Below are 22,134 nucleotides of genomic sequence, written 5' to 3'. Positions count from 1 at the left end.
CGTGGCCTAAGGTAGAAGGAGGTGAGTTATACAGCTCTTGTTACATGTACTTGCAGTTCAGCTCTGAATGAAAGTGCAAAAAGCTTGAAGTTTGTCCTTATCTCCTTCTACTTTAAGTCAAGAACTTATCAATCACCCCTGCTGTGGACCACATCTGGAGGTCTAAGACGCCGACTTCTACAAAGAAGGTATCCGTATGCCCCACAACCGCTGGACTAAGTGTGTAAATGTAGGAAAAATAAATGTGCTAGGTTTTTTAAAATTGGCTCCTTCTACCTTAGGCTACAAACTTATCAATCACCCCTCGTACTATATACATAATTGCTGAATATACAAGAGGGTTAGGTATCCTTCTCATTTGAGCATCCATCTGCTGTTAGAGCTGGTCAGTTCATTATATTGATTTGGGCCTAGAGTTTTACAGCTTTATTCCCCAGGTATTAAAAAAAAAGGCTGTATTCATTTGTGGCAGCTTTCATGATAAACCTTGAGCTAAAGTAGTCCCTATGTACCTCCATTCTGATGGGAAGTACTTTGCAGGTCCCTGTTTTATTTTCTGTTAACATTCTTCTCTGCCTGGTCAAACCTGTTCTCACTTTGACCAAATTCTTTTTTTTAATTCCTGTCACTTTCAAAGGTATAGCACTGGGCACTTACATAGGCCACAGGTACATCTTATTTGGCTTCATGAAAAGGCCCTTGTTCCAAACAGACCATAGCAACATTTCCCAAATCCTTCTCCTCTACATTGACACCTATGTACTTCTGTGTTCCTTCGGTACTTGTGTGGAACACATCTATTTCATTAACTTTGCTACTAATTTTCACCCCCATCTTATATTCACCTGGGCCTTTTCCAATAACACTCTCCTCTTTCTTGATCTCAGATAACAAACTATTCCACTGATTCCCCGTAAAAGTAAATGAAAAATGATCAGTGCTTTTCCAGCATTGAAATGTCAGAGTTGACACCTGAAGCTGACAAGAGTTTATGTATCCAGTGACATTTACTGCAACCGATTGAAACCTACACTACACCTCCTACCATGCTGTCAATTTCCGTCTCTCCTCAGTTGCCTCCAGTAACACAGCGCTTCCAGGCGGGCACACACTCAATGGATGCCAAGTGATCAGTAACGTATATCCTACCAAAAATTGTGCTATATTCTGGCACAATGATTTTATAATTTGTACAAATACTAAATGGACAATATGAACTTTATTGGCTTCTCTGGTGATTTCATGTGCTTTACAATGAGTTTACATTAGATTTAATTAAATATATACAGGATGTAATATATAATTTGATTTACAGTCTTTTGGAGTATATGGTGGTGATGGTTGTCCATCACATCTGATGACTGGAAACCTATGAGGGTCAGTTTTAAAGTGGAAAAGTTTTTTCACTAGGGTAGTTCCACTCATTTAATCTCGGAAGTCTGGGTTCAGCGCTATGAACAATGGTCATAACCAGGGTCTTCATTGGTTGCAGTGGATGATCATGATTTCTTCTGTGCCTTGTCATGCCCTTTGCTTTCCATGGAGTGTTGTAGAGCTACCTTCATGACCATTGTATCTCACTGTAGATCTCATCCATCCAGTCCACCAGAGCTGACTTCATATGCTAGGACAGGCATGTCCCTATCTCACCAGGATATGAGGATGTCAGCTACACCCACCTGTGAAAGTGGTGTACCAGGGTGTGGCTACTATCACATGCAAACAGATTTGCTATTTGTGTGTAATAACAATGTAATTTTGTTGAAACATGGCTCAATGCAACAGTTTCTTAAAGCAGTATTTTCCTTCTGCGAGCAGAACTAAAAGTATGTATCTTTGTCATGTTTTAGTAATAGATGATTCTACAAACTAAATGAATACTGTAGCACTTACAATCTTCCACTTTTGGAGTATTGAAATATGTTCCTCAAAGGCAAAATACATTGAATGAAAACTTTTTACTGTGATGGAATTCGTTGTCTATTCATTGTTTATAAATAAGAAATCCATTATCAGTATTGTCGTATAAATCCCTTGGCCATGAGTTGCAAAGTGCTAAGCACTTGATGTGCATAAATATTCCATATCCTGACAATACTAGGTCCCAGCCTTTTAATGCATGGAAACTTATCTGAACATTGTTTTCGATGCATTTTAAAAAATAATTGTACATTATCATCAGACAGTACAATAATGACTTAGTCTTTCCACGATTTTGCTTTCTTACAGCAAAAGTAGTATACTGTTCAATCTTTCAATTGAACGATTGTAACCATCTTTGTTTATTTCAAGGCTCTGAGCATTTCATAGTAATTATCTTGACTAAAACAAAAATTATGGCTGCTTCAACTTTTAAATCCCTTTATGTATATCCTACTGATCTGGAGAGCAATTTCTAACAGCTCGCTCCCCAAATAAAACATTGTAAGAAGGTTCTTTTGACAAGAATATTTTGATATAATCTTCTGCATTGACTTCGAGAAAATTATGTAGCGGAAAAATCAAAAAAAATTAGAAAGTGGCTTTGGATGGCGTTTCCAGTTTTAGGAAATTCAAGAAAAAAAAAGTATAATTTAGTTAACATTAATAGCTCTTAATTTATTAGTGAGATATAATAGAATGAGAAATGGTGAGATAAATCATTAAAAAAGCTCATTTCTTCAAGTCAGAATGGGAACTGAGCGTGTCCACATGAACACAGCTACTTTAAGTATGGTTCATAGCAGTAATCAATGTAATCTTCCTTCATTAGTACATCACCATTTCCATCAGCCAAAGCAGTTCCATTTAGCCTTTCCTCTCTGGTTACACCAATGTAGCTAAACACCAAAGAACATTTAGGTTCTTAGGAAATTAAATGATTACCTTCTTAGTTTGGTAAACAGGCAGGTACCTTTAAGCAAGTAATATTAAATTAGAAGTTCCATGTAAAAACAAAATGGGTGTTTTCAATTAATTAATGAAAAAAACTACAGCTCTACTCAACACTTTTGTCGTCTTTTACCCTCTTCTCAACAACCAATTTTTATCTCCTCAGAGTACAGATTAATGACATTAGTTCAAAACATTTTAGTCCCATTGGCATTTCTCAAATATCCTTGCATGGTTGGTTGTACGGACAGACTGAGCAGGACATAGGCCAGTTACAGCAGTCAAACAGATCTTATTCAATTTGTCATAAGCTGCTTTAAGAGAAATGAAGTAGTATTACAATGGTATCCACAGGTGCTGGCTTGGTTTGGTCCTCCATTATTTACTATTTTCCTCATGCTCCATCTCCAGAAGTGGGCGTCAAATATCGGAACAGGAATAATTTGTTATCTGCTCCACCGCTTAACAGCAACTGGAAAAGGGGGAAAATTGGGAAAAAAAAGTGGTTTAGTCTGTGAGGATGTGAATAGATCTTTCAGAACATCAGTTAGCCTTTCAGCATTATCATACTAAAAGACAATCAAACTCAGCAAAAAGCTTGTGTTAGTTGAGATATTAGCTATCTTGTTAAATGTTACCCAGATATTGGCTGTGAGGTCCAACTTACATCTGTCTCTTAAGAGTTTTCAGTGAGCAATTACAATCCACATCAAGCTAAACAAGTTGTATGGTGTTCCTTTTAAGATCATGCCCATTATCCCTCCCTGTTTGGATTTCTCTCACAATTTAAAATACATAAAAAAAATTCTTCAGTTATCATTTAATAACTAGATACCTCATCCAAGCAATGAAAAAGGGGAAAGTGAGCTTCTATCTGCACCACAGACTGCTTTCACAAGATTAGGTGTGGGATAAAGTAAACTGGTAATAAGACATTTCCAGTTTATTCAATGCGTGCTTAAATCCCATTTTCGTAGACACCATGCCAAATATTAACAATTACATTGCTAACTAGCGGTTCCTAATGTAAGATATCAAATAACAATGAACTACAGTTGACACACACAAAATGCTCCCCACACTGATGAATTACTTTATATAATTTGCAATTCCTTATTTCAATAATTCTGTATAGTATTACAAAGTCATAATAAAAGTTACCATAACAATCACAGCAACCTTACCCCAGTCTCTGTCCAGTCCACACAAAGTACTTTATCTTCATGTGCATCCATATCATATAATGGAGCCTTGCAACTAGAACAGAAAAGAGGTGAAACTATTTTTGTGCATCTCAAAGGGTAGGGTATGAACTTGTACAATGAAATGTGTTCCATCCGAAAGATTCTTTTTGTATAATTGCTAGTGGAAGAAATTGGTTCAGAATTTTTGGATAAAGTTCAGGTTGGGCAGCAAATTAGAACTAGAGAAATGCTGAGATCAGGAACCCCCCAGGAGACATTAAGATAAATTGTACAAAAACTAGTATTGTAGTAACAGGATGATTAAATATAACTTGCTTTAAAAAAACACCTCACACCATTCAAATATACTCTTAATATTTTCTTATATTGTAAGGACTGGGATGGTTACTGCCACAAAGAAATTATATTTTGTTGATCTGGGAGAAGTTATTCATTTTAAAGTTTTTTCAGTAGTAGAAAGAGTGGGGAGATGAAACTATCATGCTAATCAGCTTCGGCACATTTCCAACCACTATGAACAGAGATGTTTCCAAGGTACCTTCGTGTGTCCCAAAGCTTGACCAGTTTGTCAAAAGAACCTGAAATCAACTGATATTCATTCGTGGGTGACCACTGGACTGCTGTTACCCATCCATTGTGTGATGTTAGAGAAAGCAAAACTAGAGATCCATCTGAAAGAGAACAAACAATTACTCATATTAACTAAACTCTTTCAATTTAATATATCCAGAAAGACAAGGTCTAATACACTTACATTCCTTACATAGAATAATTTTGCTGGTCTGTAGCACTAAATTGCTAAGAACCAGAAACATCACTGAATCCAAGTTCTTTGTGTAGTAGAATCAGGAACAAGAATAAGTAGATCATTCAATACAATCACAGCTGACCTTCTGTCTCAGACCCACTTTTCTGCATTAACAAGCTACCCTTCAATTCCACTGATAACCAAAAATCTCAATCTACTCAGCAACTGAGTCTCTATAATCCTCAAGGGTATGGAGATCCAAAGGTTTACTACTATCTGGAAGAAGAGACAAGTGACTGCCCGCGCTGAAATCTACTGGAGGGACTCAAAGGCTCAAGCAGCACCTGTGGTGGAAATGAATTGCTGATGTTTCAGTCATTGAATGGTATCCTGATGTAACGTCACAAACTTCAAACTATTTTGGAATAGAACATGTTGCATTCAATCTGAGAGCTATGGTTTTATTGTCTTGCTGAATAACCCACAAACATATTCAACGTCCATGCAAGCATACTTTGTATAGTTAGTAGATCAACATCATGCATGACAACCCCACTGTATATTACCTTTTGAGCGTGGGTCCCACAGTCTGATGTGCCTGTCTGTGCTGCCAGTGGCCAGCCTTTTACACAGAGGAGAATAAGAGATGCAGTTGAACACTTTATTCCCCGTCTGCAGAAGACAGAGAAGGAAAACAAGTTGTTTCAGAATGCACAGGAGTAACACATCTCATCAGATACTTAGCATACCATAAGTGATTTAGCTAGCTAGGAAGAGATGATCTATTCATTCTATTTTTACAATATGCCATAAATTGTCCAAATGAAAGGCGTTGGAAGAAGGAAAAAAAAAGATGAGAAGGATTTAACAACACACAAGTAATTTTATTAACAGAAGTTACCTGTAATGGGCCACTGTATTAACGAAGAAAAATGCAACTAATGACTAATGCACAAACAGATGATGAAAGAGTATTATTAACTTTCTCTGAAGGAAAAACCTGAGAGTTTAGCACAGGTATGGTCAAGATTTCACTCCAAAGAACAGCAGGGGAATCAAAACTGGTGGTTTTAATCATAAACATAAGAAGCTTCTCAGCATCTGTAACTTTTAACTGAAAACTACCCCAAAGTGTGTGACTTACTCTGCTTTGTTTCAATAATGACGTACTAAATTAATTAAAAGCACCAAGAAAGAATTGTTCTTCCATTTCCCAACACAAAAGATCTGATCCAGGCAGTTTAAGAACAAATTAGAATTCGTGTAAAATCCATATTGAGCAAGGGAGAAATATTGCACACAACTGAACCAAAGGCACACCATTATACACAACACTTGTACCGTTACCTGAGAAAATTAATTTGTTAGGCCAATTTAAGTACTTAATTCCAGAATTTAAGCTACTCACTCACCAGGGAACATTTCTGGGCTCCTGTCCCAGCATCCCATATCTTTATGGTGTGATCCCACGATGCACTACATAGTTCCTCAGTATCAGACCAGAGGACTGAAGAAACCGCTTCAGTGTGACCGGACAGTGTCATCATGGGAGTCTGTGGAAGGAGATATCCAATTTAACAAATCAAATATCCACCCAGTTTGACTTGCATTCCCAAAGACTTCCCTAATTAATTCTCCACTCACAACCATCTTCATTTTGATGAAGTGATCTTAAAAGGGTAATTGTACATTTTTCTCCCTCCTTAAATTAAGATCTCAGCAGGTAAAGTAAGCAATGGAAGTCACATGGGCTCTATTCACTGACCGTGAAGTTTTTCTAACTTATGAGTGAAGTACTGCATGATAATAATCACTAAGTTACATGTCAAGCAAACTGAAATTTCTAAAACTTGTTACATTTTTAAAAATGTTTGCTCAAATTTAACTTAAATAACTGAATCTGCTTTATGGCTGATTTTAATCCAATATGTAACCAGAAGGCTTTTGTGCTTTTAAACTAGCATTGTGCTCCATTTCAATTAATCTGAATGGTAAAGATACATGACGGCTAGATACTACGATATAGGGCAGACGGTAGTGCAGTAGTTAGATCAATCACTTTACAGCACTGTGATCACCGATTGGTATTCAATCAGTGATTGCTGGTGCTGTAAAACGATTGTCTGTAAGGCGTTTGTACATTTTCTCTATAACCACGTGTTTCCTCCCATTCTGAAATTCGGCAATTTGGAAACAATGACTAAGGTCAAAAATAAAGGCAATGAAGGTTATTCAAATATAAAGATCTTTAAAGATTCACTTTATTTGTCACCCGTATATTGAAACAGTGAAATGCATTGTTTGTGTCAACTACCAACAAAATCCAAAGATTGTGCTGGGGACACCCCATGGGGCAAGTGCCCCCATGTTGCAACTCACTAACCCTCGTGAAATATGGACAGAAACTGAAGCACCCAGGAGAAACCCATGGTCATGAGGTTTAATCTGGTTACATATCGGATTCAAATTGCCCATGAACTAGATTCAGATATTCAGGTCCAATTCAAACAATTTTAAAAATGTAACAAGTCAGCACATTACCAACAGTTCTTACACAGTGTAACTGTTTTGTTACATTGTATGCTTATGTTATATTTGGATGGTTCGCAATCTTATTATTTACTCCAAGGTTTATCAGCTGATCCAGCATCCCTGGATACACTGGCAAGAAGTGAGAGTAAAAGCAACAATGACAACTAGGAGCTGGCCTTACCTTTCCAAATAAGAGCACCAGTTAGGAGATCAAGGCTAGCTAAAGGGTCATGAGGGGTTCAGGCTGCAGACAGCCACCCCCTGCAATTGCTGAAGTGAGACAGATGGTGCAACAGAGCAATCAATAATGATAGCAGCAAATCAAGTGGCTACATGGGGACAACCTGCTGGGACTAATTCCACTGCCAACTCAGCTAACCTTCCTGCATTTTAGAAGTAGAGTAATGCCAGCAAGATGATGTTAGATGAGCTGTCCTCATTCAGCCAGTGCAGACCAGCTGGTCTGGCTCTGCCATCCAGGAATAGCACAAAGAGCTATCAGCTGCCACTTCAATTGGAGGCCAGCCAACTAATGTATAACTCTATCTTAATCCCTATTGTCAAGTCAAGTCAAACGTACTTATAAAGCACATTTAAAAACAACCTATGTGAGAAACAATATTGATTTTTGGAGAAAGGAAAAAGAATTCACTAGAGCTTTTATTTTCTTCACTGATCATTTGATAGTACCCATGTTATTAGTGTTTTTACCTGGAGCTTTTAACACTTCTTGCAGATGACTTGTGCACTCAACCCCACACTACATCTTATCTTCCCAAGAGATTACATATACTTACTGTATGAAAACCATGTCATGGCTTAACTGACCTGACTGTTTTACATAAACTTAACCTATACAAACATTATTCTATTTTACAAAGCAGGATTTAAAAACTGTGTGTTGTAATTTCAAGCAATGCAACCTCTTAAAATGTGCAAACACCCATGCTTTACACGACAGCTATACATGAAAAGCACAGGAAGAATTTGATACAATTTGTGAATGGCATCTACCTGACTGTGTGGTATATTGCCCAGGTATGGCTTGGACACAAACATCAAGGCAAATCCAATCCAGTAATTACCATCCCAATGGTCTCAATTACCAGCCAATGACTGAAGGGCTAATTGATAACATTATCAAGTGGCACTGAAGAACAATCTGCTCACAGAGGCCGTATGGGTTTCATCCTAGTCCAGGGGTTCCCAACCTTTATTATGCCATGAACTAATACCATTAAGCAAGTGGACTCTAGGTTGGGAAACCCTGCCCTAGTCATCCACCACCTGTCACTCATTCCAATGCAAAGCAGGAGTTTGCACCAGCTACAGGATGCACTGCAGCAACTCACCAAAACTCCTTGGACAAAAACTTCCAAATCTACAAAATCTACCAGATAAAAGGACAAGGGCAGCAAAAGTATGGGACCATCCCACCTGGACGTTGCCCTCCAAACCATGTACCATTCTGACTTAGAAAAATATCACTGTTCCTTCAACATCGCTGGGTCTAAATCCGGAAAACCCTCCCTCACAGCAGCATTGGTACGTCCACACCTCTAGACTGCAGCAGATTAAGGCGGCAGCTCACAATCACCCTCACAAAGTCAGTTAGAGACAGGAAATTAAATGCTGGCACAGTCTGCGGTCCACATCCCCTTAATGAATAAAACAACAATGTCACTTTCTGTGAGAGTCCAAACATCATTCCCAATAGGTCACAACATAAACCAACTTACTCTTGTTAACCCCAGTTGTTCAGTCTTCTGTTTCTTCCTCGGTCGATCTTCGGACTCTTCCTCCATTTCTTCATCTTCATTGGGAACTAATAAAATACAAAGCCAGGATAATGAGGTGTTGGTGCAGCAGGGAACCGAGGTTTACACGTACAAACTACTTATATGAGAAACTAATAATTTTGATGTAACCTGTAAAACAGAAAGACCAACAGAAAGGGATATGTTGGATTACACAGTATGACCGCAAATTTCAATTGTACTGGCAGTGGCACATAGAAGTGACCAATTCATCCCTGTAGCCAGGTTATGATGTACTGTCCTTCAGACACATGGTGGGGAGAAATAACACTAGCCATCCTGTGATGTGCTTACCCTACTTCCTAATATATGCAACTCCACATGGAATTTTTCAAGAGCTCTTGGCTCCTAAGGACCATTATTATAATAACCCGTAAGTGTTACAAATGCATATTCTCACAAGAGTTTTGAGTAGCTCAAGTTCAATGAATGAGGTAGATGGAACAGTATTGAACAGCATCAGATTTTTAGACATATGGACAATTCAGTGGCCTAGAAAAGTTAAGGCAAACCCTGAAGCTTAATTGCACCAATATAGCATCAATTATACCATGACTCTATTTAGCACAAAATGTGTCTCTCAAGAAATACTGCTGATTGTCAGCAACTTGTGTCCTTGCAAATGGCTAAGATTGATTGGAGAACAAAATAACAGAGTTCAGAAAGTGGCTGAAGTTGTTGGAAAATTTTGTGAAAAATACTTTGAATCTAAAGTACTGGATTTTTGAATCCAAAAATCATACAAAATTATCCAGTACCTGTTGACCAAATCTTCACCATCTTGTCCCAAGAGCCACTGCAAAACTAAAAAAAAAAATGCATTATTAAATGAGATATGAAAATAAATATTCCACAAAACAGCGATTAACAAAAATACCACCATAATTATACTAACTGCAGGGTCATGAAAGGTTATTAAATCTATCATGCATATCCTGGTACAAATGTAGACTAAGAAGCCAACACATTTCTCAAAACAAAACTGATATAGATATGAGCTCCATCTGTCATAGGCTTTGCACTTTGGTCATCTGTGCTCCACTTGCTCTGCAATTTTAACACTGAATTCTTCATTTTTTTAATACTATCTTGATGCACATATGTATGGAATGATCTGTCCAGATGCCATGTAAACAAACGATTTTCCACTCTACCGTGGTACATGTGACAATAATGTCTCTGTCTGGTAACAATTTCGATGTTAATTCTGGGCTATGAAGAAGTGGACAACCAAAGAGATGGGGAGAAAACAGCTTCCATCACATCCAGGAAGTGGTGATGCAAGAGGCTTACGATTTTAGTGGTCTGTGAACACTTGGAGACGTCAGCTACCAGCAAAGGACGATCTTCCCTGTGTTGGCTAGGGCAAGTCCAAACCCCATACCTCAGCAATGAGGTGACTACACTGCTCATCGCTGGCCTGCCCAAAACAGCTTCACAGTCAGCCTCCCTTGACTGAGTCATGAACCATGTATTACATCTACATAGATTTATTATTCTCTTAGCTCCCTTACTTCAGGGAACACACTGTGATGCAAGTCTTCCTTTTTTTACTGACATCAACTCTCTCCACTTCCTTATACTTTTATAGAAAAAGTATTATCAAACCAAAATAATTTCAAGAAGAGATAAACTCACTTTAGTTTTGGAGTTGTCCACAGCAATCGATTCCACACTAGCAGCATGTCCTCGACAAGAGTGCAATGCTTTTACTTTGTTCTTTTCACAGTTCCATTCCCATAAAATAACACTCTGGTCCTGCGATGCAGTGAGCAGCAAACTGCTGGGGCCACCTAACAGAAAGAATACGCATAACTTAAATAAATGAAGCCACACAGGAGAAGCATATGAACAGCAAATAGTCATCTAACTGCACACATAATAATCTGCTGGGCCGGTGCATAGCATAAATGAAAGTCAATCTGATAACAGTAACCACCTGATGGGCTTTGCCTCAAAAATAAACCAGCGTCAATCACACATAGAGCAGCAATTTTCTTTCAGCACAGCGACCAGTCATCAGTGGGCATGGTGGCATTGATCTAACAACTGCTGGTGTGAAGAACGCAAAGGTAAGAAAATACTGCTTCTGTCCAATAGGCCATGAGTAACAAGACAGTTGTGTCCTGCTTTCATTAATGAGTGTACACTTGCTTTTGTTTTTAATAAATCTGTAATTGAACCTGGACCTTTGGGCTTATAGTCTGTGACGAGAATACACATAAAATCAAGATGTTTGCTGGCCTGGGTTAGCATCAGTGGCATCAGTGGTCTGCCACCTGTCCTCAGGGGAAGGAGAGATAAGGAACAATGGAGCAGCATCTGGAGATGTGTAATGAAGGGACGGGAGAGAGAGCTGTCTGGAGCGGCTCCCCCTTTGAACCCTGAACTGTTTGAAGTGATGGACAGGCGATACCCCAGCAGGAGGATAAAAAGGGACAGGTTCGCTAAGGCAGGAGACACACGACACCCGAGGTAACGAGACACTGGAAGCGGTGCGCCTCTCACGAGTCGGTGGGAAGTACCGGGCCATAAATGCACAGGGTGGAAAGGTACGATCAGCGGGAACCCGGTGTGTGTCCACCCTCGCTTGGGTGCCGGGTTCACTGCAGAGGATCGACCGCATCTGGAGGAGGGGTCACAGTCGGTGACCTCAGGTGACATCACCAAGGACCTGCCCGAAAGCTGCTTGTGAGCAATATCGCCGGTCTGTGAGTGGAAGCCGTGTCTGAATGATCAGTCGTTCCTGTTCTCTCTCTCTCTCCCCCCACGTTGTCCATTGCCATGGCAACGATTACTGCAAACTGAACTAAATTGGACTGAACTTTTGTGTCACTTTGAAATTTGGTCATTTACCCCTAGACAACGATAGAGCTTGATTGATGCTGTTATCTTAATTCTGTGCACATGTGTGTTTATCATTGCTGAACTGTTGCATTTATTATCCTCTCGATTACTGTGTTGCTTGTTTCTTTAATAAAACTTTCTTAGTTCTAGTAATCCAGACTCCAACTGAGTGATCCATTTCTGCTGGTTTGGCAACCCAGTTACGTGGTACGTAACAAGTCAAATTCTAACTATTTTGCATCTACAATGCCTTTGAACTTTTCTTTCCCTCACCAAGAGATGATATGCTCAGTTCCTTACAACAGCGCTGGAAGAGAACTGGAACACTAGCTCACAGACTGAAAAAATTAAAACTAGGTCAGCAGAGAGGCTCATCTCATACTCAAAATTAGTACTTCAAAATGCCGAATTACAGGCAGCACACGCTGATTTTGACAGGAAAAATAATATATATTTTATTCTAATACATTTAATCATCTTGACAACATTCCTTCAAAATTTAATAACCTATTTGTCAACAGTACACAAGATACTGCCTTCACACTGATGTCTTGTTTTACACGAAATAAGGTGAGGGGAAACATTGACATGGTAACAAACTTGAATGCACTGGATGTAGGTGTTTACATTCTAAAGGACAAGTGAAGGTAACATTATATATTATACTCCTAACTTTGAAGTACTTAGTGATGACAACGTGCGTAGTATAAGAAATAAGGTGAATGATCTTGTTGCACTTTTACAGACTGCCAGGTATGATACTGTGGCCATCACTAAATCGTGGCTGAAGGATGGTTGTAGTTGGGAGCCGAATGTCCAAGGCTGCTCATTATATCAGAGGGACAGGAAGGTAGGCAGAGGGGTGGTGTGGCTCTACTGGTAAAGAATGACATCAAATCAGTAGGAAGATGTGACATAGGATCGGAAGATGTTGAATTTACGTGGGTTGAGTTAAGAAACTGCAAGGGTAAAAGGACGTTGATGGCAGTTACATACAGGCCTCCCAACAGTGACTGGGAGGTAGACCACAGGTTACAACAGGAAATAGAAAGGCAAGTCAAAAGGGCAATGTTATGGTAGTCACGGGAGATTTTAACATGCAGGTCGATTGGGGAAATCAGGTTGGTAATGAATCTCAACAGAGTGAGTCTGTTGAATGCCTAAGGGATAGCTTTTTAGAGCAGTTTTTTTGTTGAACCTACTAGGGGATCAGTTATGCTGGATTGGGTATTATGTAATGAACCAGAGGCAATTAGGGAGCTTAAGGTAAAAGAACCCATAGGAACCAGTGATCACAATATGATTGTGTTCAATTTCAAATTTGACAGGGAGAAAGTAAAGTCTGATGCAGCAGTATTTCAGTGGGATAAGGGAAATTACAGTGGTATGAGAGAGGAGTTGGCCAAAGTAAATTGGAAGGAGCTGCTGGCAGGGATGTCAGCAGAGCAGTAATGGCATGCGTTTCTGGGAAAAATGAGGAAGGTGTAGGACATATGTATTCCAAAAATGAAGAAATACTCAAATGGTAAAATAGTACAACCATGGCTGACAAGAGGCGTCAAAGCTATTGTAAAAGCAAAAGATGATGGAATAGATGGCTTTGTTGCTAAGTTTGCAGATGATATGAGGATTGGTGGAGGGGCAGGTAGTGTTGAGGAAACAGGTAGGATGCAGAAGGACTTAGACAGATTAGGAGAATGGGCAAGAAAGTGGCAAATGAAATACAATGTTGGAAAATGCATGGTCATGCACTTCGGTAATAGAAATAAATGTGCGGACTATTTCTAAACAGGGAGAGAATCCAGGAATCTGAGATGCAGAGGGACTTGGGAATTCCTGTTCAGAACACCCTAAAGGTTAACTTGCAGATCAAGACGGTGGTGAGGAAGGCAAATGCTATGTTAGCATTCATTTCAAGAGGTCTAGAATACAAGAGCAAGGATGTAATGCTGAGGCTTTATAAAGCACTGGTGAGGCATCACCTTGTGTATTATGAATAGTTTTGGGCCCTTCATCTTAGAAAAGATGTGCTGGCATTGGAGAGGGTCCAAGGGATGTTCACAAGGATGATTCCAGGAATGAAAGTGTTATCATACGAGGAATGTTTGATGGCTCTGGGTCTGTGCTCGTGGGAATTCACAAGGATGAGGGGGGATCTCATTGAAATCTTTCGAACGTTGAAAGGCCCAGACAGAGTAGATGTGGAAAGGGTGTTTCCAACGGTAGGAGAGTCTAGGACAAGAGGGCACAGCCTCAGGATAGAGGATCCAAAGCAGAGATGTAGAGTAACTTCTTCTGCCAAAGCGTGGTGAATTTGTGGAATCTGTTGCCACATGCAGCTGAGGAGGCCAGGTTGTTGGGAGAAAAAAGGAGGATCGGCCATGATTGAATGGCAGAGCAGACTCAATGGACCAGAAGGCCTAATTCTGCTACTATGTCTTACGGTCAATGTAAAATCTTATGTACTTCACAGATCCTAAACGTTATAAATAATTTAGCTAAACACATTTTGTTCTTAAATCTAGAGGAGTTCTAACAGCATAAGAAATAAAACTAAACATGCAATGACTATTCCTCATATTACCCTGTATAAATATAACCACAGGATTTGCAGGCTGGGCAGCTGCTCAGGTGCAGAAGTACAGAACTATATTCTGTTGCATTAAGAAATTTTACCAATCACAAAAAATGGGCATCTAAAATTTAAACCGTTAAAATATTTAACAGATCCACATGAGACTCCTAGTGAATTATACACAGCTAAAGATACCCTATTTAGAGTAAACGCAATATTCTAGCTTCATGACTGTGCTAAAAAAAAGAGAAAACCTGCAAACTGTAGTACACGCAGAAATAGGACAGAACTGGGTTGTAAATGCCTGTGACAAGACAATCAAAAACTCACTTTTCTTTATCCATGCCACATCTTTGACTACTTCAGTATGTCCGGAAAGAGCCACAAGTGGTCGACCATCCAATGTCCAGATACGAGCAGTTTTATCATATGAACCTGTGAGAATCCTGGGAGAACACAAATTAACCACATTAATACTTTAAGTATTGCCACTCTACTACAGGCAAGGAACTGATAAAGGAAATGTCTCCAAGAAGTGATTATTACAGGTAAGTTATAAAAAAAAATTAACATCAAATTACTTGCACATGCTAACACAAATTATGGACTCTCCTCCCATTAGAAATGTTTCTGTAATAATAGTGCTCTTTTAAAGGGAGTGCAGGAGAGCAGTCCAAAGAACATAAAGAACTGTGAATGGGTACCCAACTTTAGTCATTGTTTCTGCTAGATAAACTAAAGGGAGAAGGCCAAGTGAGACACCCTACTCCTGGAAGATGAGTATGTACCCATCTCTACTGGAAGATAACAAATGCCACCAAAATTGGGCAACACGAGGAGGGCTACAGTTTTTCTGGAGAAGTTTGTGGGTTCTTGGCCAGTCCAAAGCTTCAGGATTCTCAGCAATTGACAGCTGGGAGTGGTTCCTGAAGTAAGCAAACTACAGGTATCAGCAGGTGGCCTCAGTCTGGGAGAGAACGAGAAACCGGCAGTTACAGATCAGAGTTCACAGGGGCAGACTGAGTGTGGAAATCGAGAGGGGAAGTAAAGGGAATTGCTTGACATAAATATGGTATGTGAAGGGGGAACTGAGATGGGTTGAGAGACTGCAAGAGGTGGTGAGATTGAGTGAGACGATCAGGAAGAGGAGAATAAGGGAAGAGTTCAAGGCAAAGAGGACAAGAGAGGGGATCAGGGTGGGTGGTTGCTAAGGAACATGGATGCAAGATTGTGGGTGATCAAGTATATCTGTGTCTATTATGAGCTAGTTGTCCTATGAGGTCAATGCCTTGGACCTCCTTGCCATTGGGCATCGTCAAGATGTGCGATAGTTCATGTGCAATTGCAATGTGCTTTTAAAAAGAAATCATGTCCAGATAGTTCCTACTTCTCAGTGGAAACAAGTCATTCTCAATCTCAAGGGAATGTGCAAGAAGGAACCAACAGTCCGTAAGATTTTCTACAGTACATAAAGAAAAAAATAAACAAAAAGTACAGAATCAATTCAAAAATTATCCAATTGGTACTGATCAATTTAAAATTGAAGAGAATCTTTTCCAAAATATTTTGTAAAGAAAGCAATTTTGATCGATCATTGTTTTTACATGCACTAGGAGTCAATGATTGCACTATATTGCAAGAGACACACTAAACTATGAACATGAGGAATTCTGCAGATGCTGGAAATTCAAGCAACACACATCAAAGTTGCTGGTGAACGCAGCAGGCCAGGCAGCATCTATAGGAAGAGGTGCAGTCGACGTTTCAGGCTGAGACCCTTCATCAGGACTAACTGAAGGAAGAGCTAGCAAGAGATTTAAAAGTGGGAGGGGGAGGGGGAGATCCAAAATGATAGGAGAAGACAGGAGGGGGAGGGATGGAGCCAAGAGCTGGACAGGTGATTGGCAAAAGGGATATGAGAGGATCATGGGACAGGAGGCTCAGGGAGATTCCACGTCCCATTCCCATACTGACGTGTCTGTCCACGGCCTCCTCTGCTGTGGAGATGGGGCTGCACTGAGGTTGGAGGAATGGCACCTTGTGTTCCATCTGGGTAGCCTCTGGCCTGATGGCGTGGACATTGACTTCTCTGGTTTCCGCTGATGCCCCGCCTCCCCCTCGTACCCCATCCGTTATTTATATACAAACACTTTCACTCACTCTCCTTTTTCTCTCTCTGTCCCTCTGACTATACCCCTTGCCCATCCTCTGGGCTTCCCCCCCTCCCCCTCCAACTTTTAAATCTCTTGCTAGCTCTTTCTTCAGTTGGTCCTGACGAAGGGTCTCGGCCTGAAACGTCGACTGTACCTCTTCCTAGAGATGCTGCCTGGCCTGCTGCGTTCACAAACAACTTTGATGTGTGTCACTAAACTATGATAATTTTTTTCAAAATGCTCGACTAAAATGACAAATAGCCTATTTGCCTAACAAAATTTAAGCACTCATGGAATTCAGCAGTTGCTGACTCTAGCTTGAAGTTAAAAAAAAATTGTTTGGATCTTCTGCATCTTGTGTTAGAACCATTTTTTGCCAGCCATTTGAATGCCAAACAGTTTTAATCTTCCCTTTTCTTACCAATCAACTTGTGCCTCCACGGCACTGACCCAGTCATCATGGAAGAAACACTCTTCTGGCTGAGGAGCACTGTATCGTTCTACATATTCAATCTCAACCACCTCTTCCTAGTACAGTAAGAAAAAGCATTAGTGTTCTTTACTTCAATTTAGTCAACAAAAGAAAAAAAAACATATCCTTCAAACATCAATTTTGGTTTCAATTTTACCCTGTAATTCTATCGATAATGATCACTGCATTACTAAGGTTCATCAATATCTTATGTGATGACTTACTGTTGAAATGTTCTCCAATTCCATGTGTTTACCCAATGGCACCCGTAGGAACTGGCCTTTGATGAGGAAATCAAAGTCTGCATGCTTGTGATTAACTGCAAGGCAAGAGATAACTGTAATTTACTTTCCAGATTCTAGCAGAAAACATACACTCATCATGCCTAATACCAGTACAATGCTACGAATTGTCGCTACATATTATTCAGCTCTAATCTCACATGGAGAATCACACAAGTCAAACTTGTGGAGTTTGTCGAAGTTAAGTGGAAGCCCTTGAGGCATAATCCCTTTCCTCCTATGCCTCTGGTGAACTGTACATACTGTAGCATGGCCAAGTACACTGTAACATTTTGTTCCGTTTTCTCAACCTAACTCTCTAAACATTTTCTTCACATTTTCCATTCCATTCCTCACAGAAATCTGAGAAATTTATCTGGTACCTTTTCAATATCAGATGTTAAGCAGAGTTAAATGTGATTTCTCCTTGGTATATGCTAAAATAATATGGAAGTCTGTAAGACAAAATGGTTTTAGCTTGGAGGAAGTACAAGAGAACCAGTTCACAACTAAGTTTTGAAAAACATTTGTCTGCACTAGAGTTCATAAGAGATAATAGGGTGCAGCAGGGATGGAAAAGTACTAGTGTAAGGGGTTTTGAAGGGTATAAAAAGTGACGTTTTAAAAGTGGGAGAGTTTTGTCTTAGGCTAGGTCACAGTCGATGTTTGTGCTAAGAAGATAGGGGCAAGTACATCAAGTTAGTTAGAGAGAGAGAAAACAGGTTGTGTGTAAGATTGCCACATCTGTAGCTCCCATCTGACATTACAGAGATTGGCTTGCTTTGTGGATGGTGATTATTATTTTGATTTCTGTACTGCTACTACTGTATACTTAAAAACACAAACACCAGGAAATCTGCAGATGCAGGAAATTCAAGCAACACACACAAAATGCTGGTGGAACACAGCAGGCCAGACAGCATCCATAGGAAGCAGCGCAGTCGATGTTTTGGGCCGAGACCCTTCGTCAGGACTAACTGAAAGAAGAGATAGTAATATTCCGTCTGGGTAGCCTCCAACCTGATGGAATGAACACTGACTTCTCTAACTTCTGTTAATGCCCCTCGCCCCCTTCTTACTCCACCCGTCACTTATTTATTTATTAATTATTTTTTCCTTTTTTCTCTCTCTGTCCCTCTCACGATAACTCCTTGCCTGTTCTCCATTTTCCTCTGGGCTCCCCTCCCCCTTCCTTTCTCCCTAGGCCTCCTGTCCCATGATCCTCCCCCTTCTCCAGCCTTGTAACCCTTTTGCCAATCAATTTTCCAGCTCTTAGCTGTATCCCTCCCCCTACTGTCTTCTCCTATCATTTCAGATCTTTCCACCCTCACCCCACCTTTCAAATCTCTTACTATTTCTTCTTTCAGTTAGTCCTGACAAAGAGTCTCGGCCCGAAACGTTGACTGTGCTTCTTCCTATAGATGCTGTCTAGCCTGCTGCGTTCCACCAGCATTTTGTGTGCGTAACTACTGTATACTTTTTGTTTTCCTTTCTGTAGTGCACTTGTGCCAGTTCTAATAAAGGGTTTTCTTGTGGCCCTGAACACACGTGCAGTGTCTCTGTTGTTAGCAAACACATATGCTAATAGTCTGAGCTGAATGAAAAAACACATAACGGATTTTAAAATAATTTTCTACACATCAGAACAGCTGCATATCCACTGTAATTGCATATCAAAGGACTAGCACCTTCTACAAATAAGCAAAGGATTCAAATCCAAACAGAATACATTTTCACACCATTTCATGGAAAAAGACTTTGGAATATTGAACTGTACAACACAAGAACAGGCCGTTCAGCCCACATCTGTGCAGAATACCTCTATTCAGTCCCCAGCAGGCCATTGAGCTTCCACTGATTTAATTCTCAATTCCATTCTTGATTCTGATTTCTATATTTGACCCCTACTTTGCTCCAAGGATGCCCAGCAGAAATTTGAGCAACCCCACTATTGCTGCCTGACCCACTGACTGCCTCTAGCAATGTTTTTATTTGGAGTACTGATCTCAACAAGTGCTGGTTGACAGACACCAATTAGAACAAATGCCCAAAATTTGTGTACAGCTTAAACTCACCATGTTTAGCTTCTAGTAGCTTATTGATGATTTTACTGAGGTCAGGAACTTCAGATGCAGCTGGCACAGAAAATGGTATGTCATCTACTTCATATCTGTAAGCAAGAAAACATAGCAGAAAGTCACAATCATTTTTAATTATAGACTCCCTCACATTTTGATCCCTAAAAACAAAGACAAATACTAAGGAATGTTGAAGACATTGGGGATTAAGTCCACAATCCCTAAAATGTGGGAATACAAAGAGATAGAGTGGTGAAGAATCCACATAGCCCACTTGCCTTCATACACTGGTGACGGTGTAGAAGAGATTCAACAGGATGCTCCCTGGATTGGAGGACTTTAAAATGGGGAAAGATTGGATGAACTAGGTTTGTTATCCCTCGAGCAAAGGAAGCTGACAGGTTATCCAATGGAAATACACAAAATTCTAAGGAGCATAAGCAGTATCTTTTTCCCAGGGCAAGGATATCAAAATCCAGAGGACATAAATTTAATGTGAGAGAAAGTGATTTGAGGGGAAAGGTTTTTATTTAATAGTGAATGATTGTTATCTGGAATTGGCTATAAAGAAGCCAGCAGAGTCAAGATACAATCAGTGTGTTTATAGTTAGAGATCAGCTTTATTTGTCACACATACATTGAAACATACAGTAAAATGCGTCGTTTGCAACAATAACCAACACAGACCAAAGATGTGCTGGGGACCAACCTGCAAGTGTCATGCTTCTGCACTAACAGAGCATGTCCACAAATTACTAACCCTAACCCATAGGTATTTTGGGAAGAAATCCACCGGGAGGACGGACAAACTCCTTACAGAGTGTGACTGGAATTTCACCCTGCTCTTCCAATCACTGGCACTGTAAAATGTGTTACATTAACCGCTACACTACCTTGCCATCCCTAGTGTTTAAGGGATACTGACTGATAACTCAAAACTCTCACCCACTGTGACACCCACAAGTGAGCAAGGCACACAATCAATTATACAAACAACTGTACTGACAGCTAAAGGCACCAATGAAATTCCACTACAACACACTCAAAATGCTGAAGAAACTCAGCAAATCAGGCAGCAACAACGGAGGGGAATAAACAGTCAATATTTCAAGCTGAGACACTTTATCAGGACTGGAAAGACTGCGTCCCGAATCGTTGACTATTTATTCCCCACCATAGATGCTGTCTGACCTGTGGAGTTCCTCCAGCAGTCTGAGTGTTACTCAAAATTTCCAGTATCTGCAGAATCCCATGAGTCAATGACATTCCACTAATGAGATTCTTCTTGTAATGATCTATTTCACTAAATTATCAAACAGTACAGTATGGGCAGTGATCATTTGACACAGAATCTGTCTCACTCCCCTGGTCTTATTTTATTCCCTTTTTTTTTCACCTTCCAAGTACTGATCCAATTTAAATAAGTAAACAGTGCTCTCATTACCAACTCAGTTTAGGAGTTATTGGTTTCGACATCTCTAATTAGGAGGATTTAAAAAAAAACAACGCATCTTAGTCTCTCTGCTCTTATGAAATCAAACGCTTCTAATTTCGTGCCTCCATATATTTGGATCAGGGTGGGAGGAGCGGAGTGCGGAGTTGGAGGATGTAGACGAAGGAGAACATATAACTGATGGGAAAGCCAGGGGAAACTGGGGAGGGGGATGGTGCTGTGGTGAGGTGGGTAAGGACCAGAAGCAACACTGGGGTCGAATGGAGGGGATGAGGGCACACCGCGAATGGAGGAACACTGGGAGTTAGGGGGTCCGGGGATTGGAGCATGAAAGGGTGAGAAGAGGGGAGAGGGCACAGGAACATAGACCAGAGCAGCAGCGGGTACCAGGTGGCTCGGGGCCTGATAGCCAGTCTCTAGCGGTCGGAGTGTCAGAGCAGCCAGGCCGCCGGTGCTGGGTCATGTCGGGGAGGGGGCCTGGATGTTGGGGAGAAGGGCGTGCGGGAGTCTCCTCACCTCTTGTCAGCAGTGTGGAACCGTACCTGCACCTGAGCCATGGCGGAGCAAGCGTGAGACGCGGTAACGCATGCGCATTGACCGCCGGTGTCACAGACAATCGGCTGCACGTGGTGCGCCAGGCACAGCCAGTCGAGCGCCGAGCCATCCGGCGCCCCTCCATTGGTCGAGTCTGAGAGGGTCCGCATCCGGCAGAGTGCGGCAGTGCACGGTATCACGGGTCCCCGAGCGGGATGGCAGAGCGGGGAGAGCAGCCCATCCAAATCTCCAAGGTGTACAAGGACTGGCGGAAGGCCAACAGCCTGTGGAAAGCAGGGGGGCGAGGTGGCATCTCCAGCGGCAACTGGGGAGGGGCAAGGGGTGAGTGGGTGGCAACCCACCCAGCTCCACACCGGTTGAGGGAGGAGGAGGCGGTTGGGGTGCGGGGATAGCCTAGTTTCACACTATTCACATAGATACTGACCTGGTCACCGAACCTAGAGAGAAAGGTAATTCAACGGATATGCACATTTAACGTTCATTGGCAGGAAACTATCAGTTCGTCGTTAAAGGCTGTTGTATTTTGTGCCGAAATTCACGATCGACC

At 40.8% G+C, this 22,134-nt stretch overlaps 1 protein-coding gene across 1 annotated transcript; it reads right to left on the bottom strand.

Annotated features, from left to right (window-relative positions):
* Positions 1-354: 354 nt before the first annotated feature.
* wdr12 (WD repeat domain 12) lies at positions 355-21,670 on the bottom strand. The gene is made up of 13 exons (XM_063050031.1): positions 21,549-21,670; positions 19,577-19,671; positions 17,445-17,539; positions 17,170-17,276; positions 14,926-15,041; positions 10,812-10,966; positions 9,932-9,977; positions 9,096-9,181; positions 6,237-6,377; positions 5,391-5,496; positions 4,615-4,747; positions 4,056-4,128; positions 355-3,343 (listed from the first exon to the last, which is right to left on the bottom strand). The coding sequence occupies exons 1-13, from the start codon at positions 21,587-21,589 to the stop codon at positions 3,266-3,268; spliced, it is 1,272 nt and encodes a 423-aa protein (XP_062906101.1). The 5' UTR covers positions 21,590-21,670; the 3' UTR covers positions 355-3,265.
* Between the last annotated feature and the right edge of the window lie 464 nt (positions 21,671-22,134).

This window comes from Mobula hypostoma, chromosome 6 (assembly GCF_963921235.1).
Source record: "Mobula hypostoma chromosome 6, sMobHyp1.1, whole genome shotgun sequence".
Lineage (NCBI taxonomy): Eukaryota > Metazoa > Chordata > Chondrichthyes > Myliobatiformes > Myliobatidae > Mobula > Mobula hypostoma.
Note: the sequence above shows the minus strand (reverse complement) of the source record. Positions and strands in the feature narration are given on the sequence as shown.

What these genes read in the sequence shown, in the direction of transcription:
- wdr12 (XM_063050031.1), bottom strand. Translation starts at nt 21,589, where the DNA reads ATGGCTCAGGTGCAGGTACGGTTCCACACTGCTGACAAGAG. An exon ending in GCTACTAGAAGCTAAACATG is followed by an intron (nt 17,540 to 19,576) that starts GTGAGTTTAAGC and finishes CTTGCCTTGCAG; the next exon opens with TTAATCACAAGCATGCAGAC. An exon ending in TGGACTGGACAGAGACTGGG is followed by an intron (nt 3,344 to 4,055) that starts GTAAGGTTGCTG and finishes CCCCTTTTCCAG; the next exon opens with TTGCTGTTAAGCGGTGGAGC.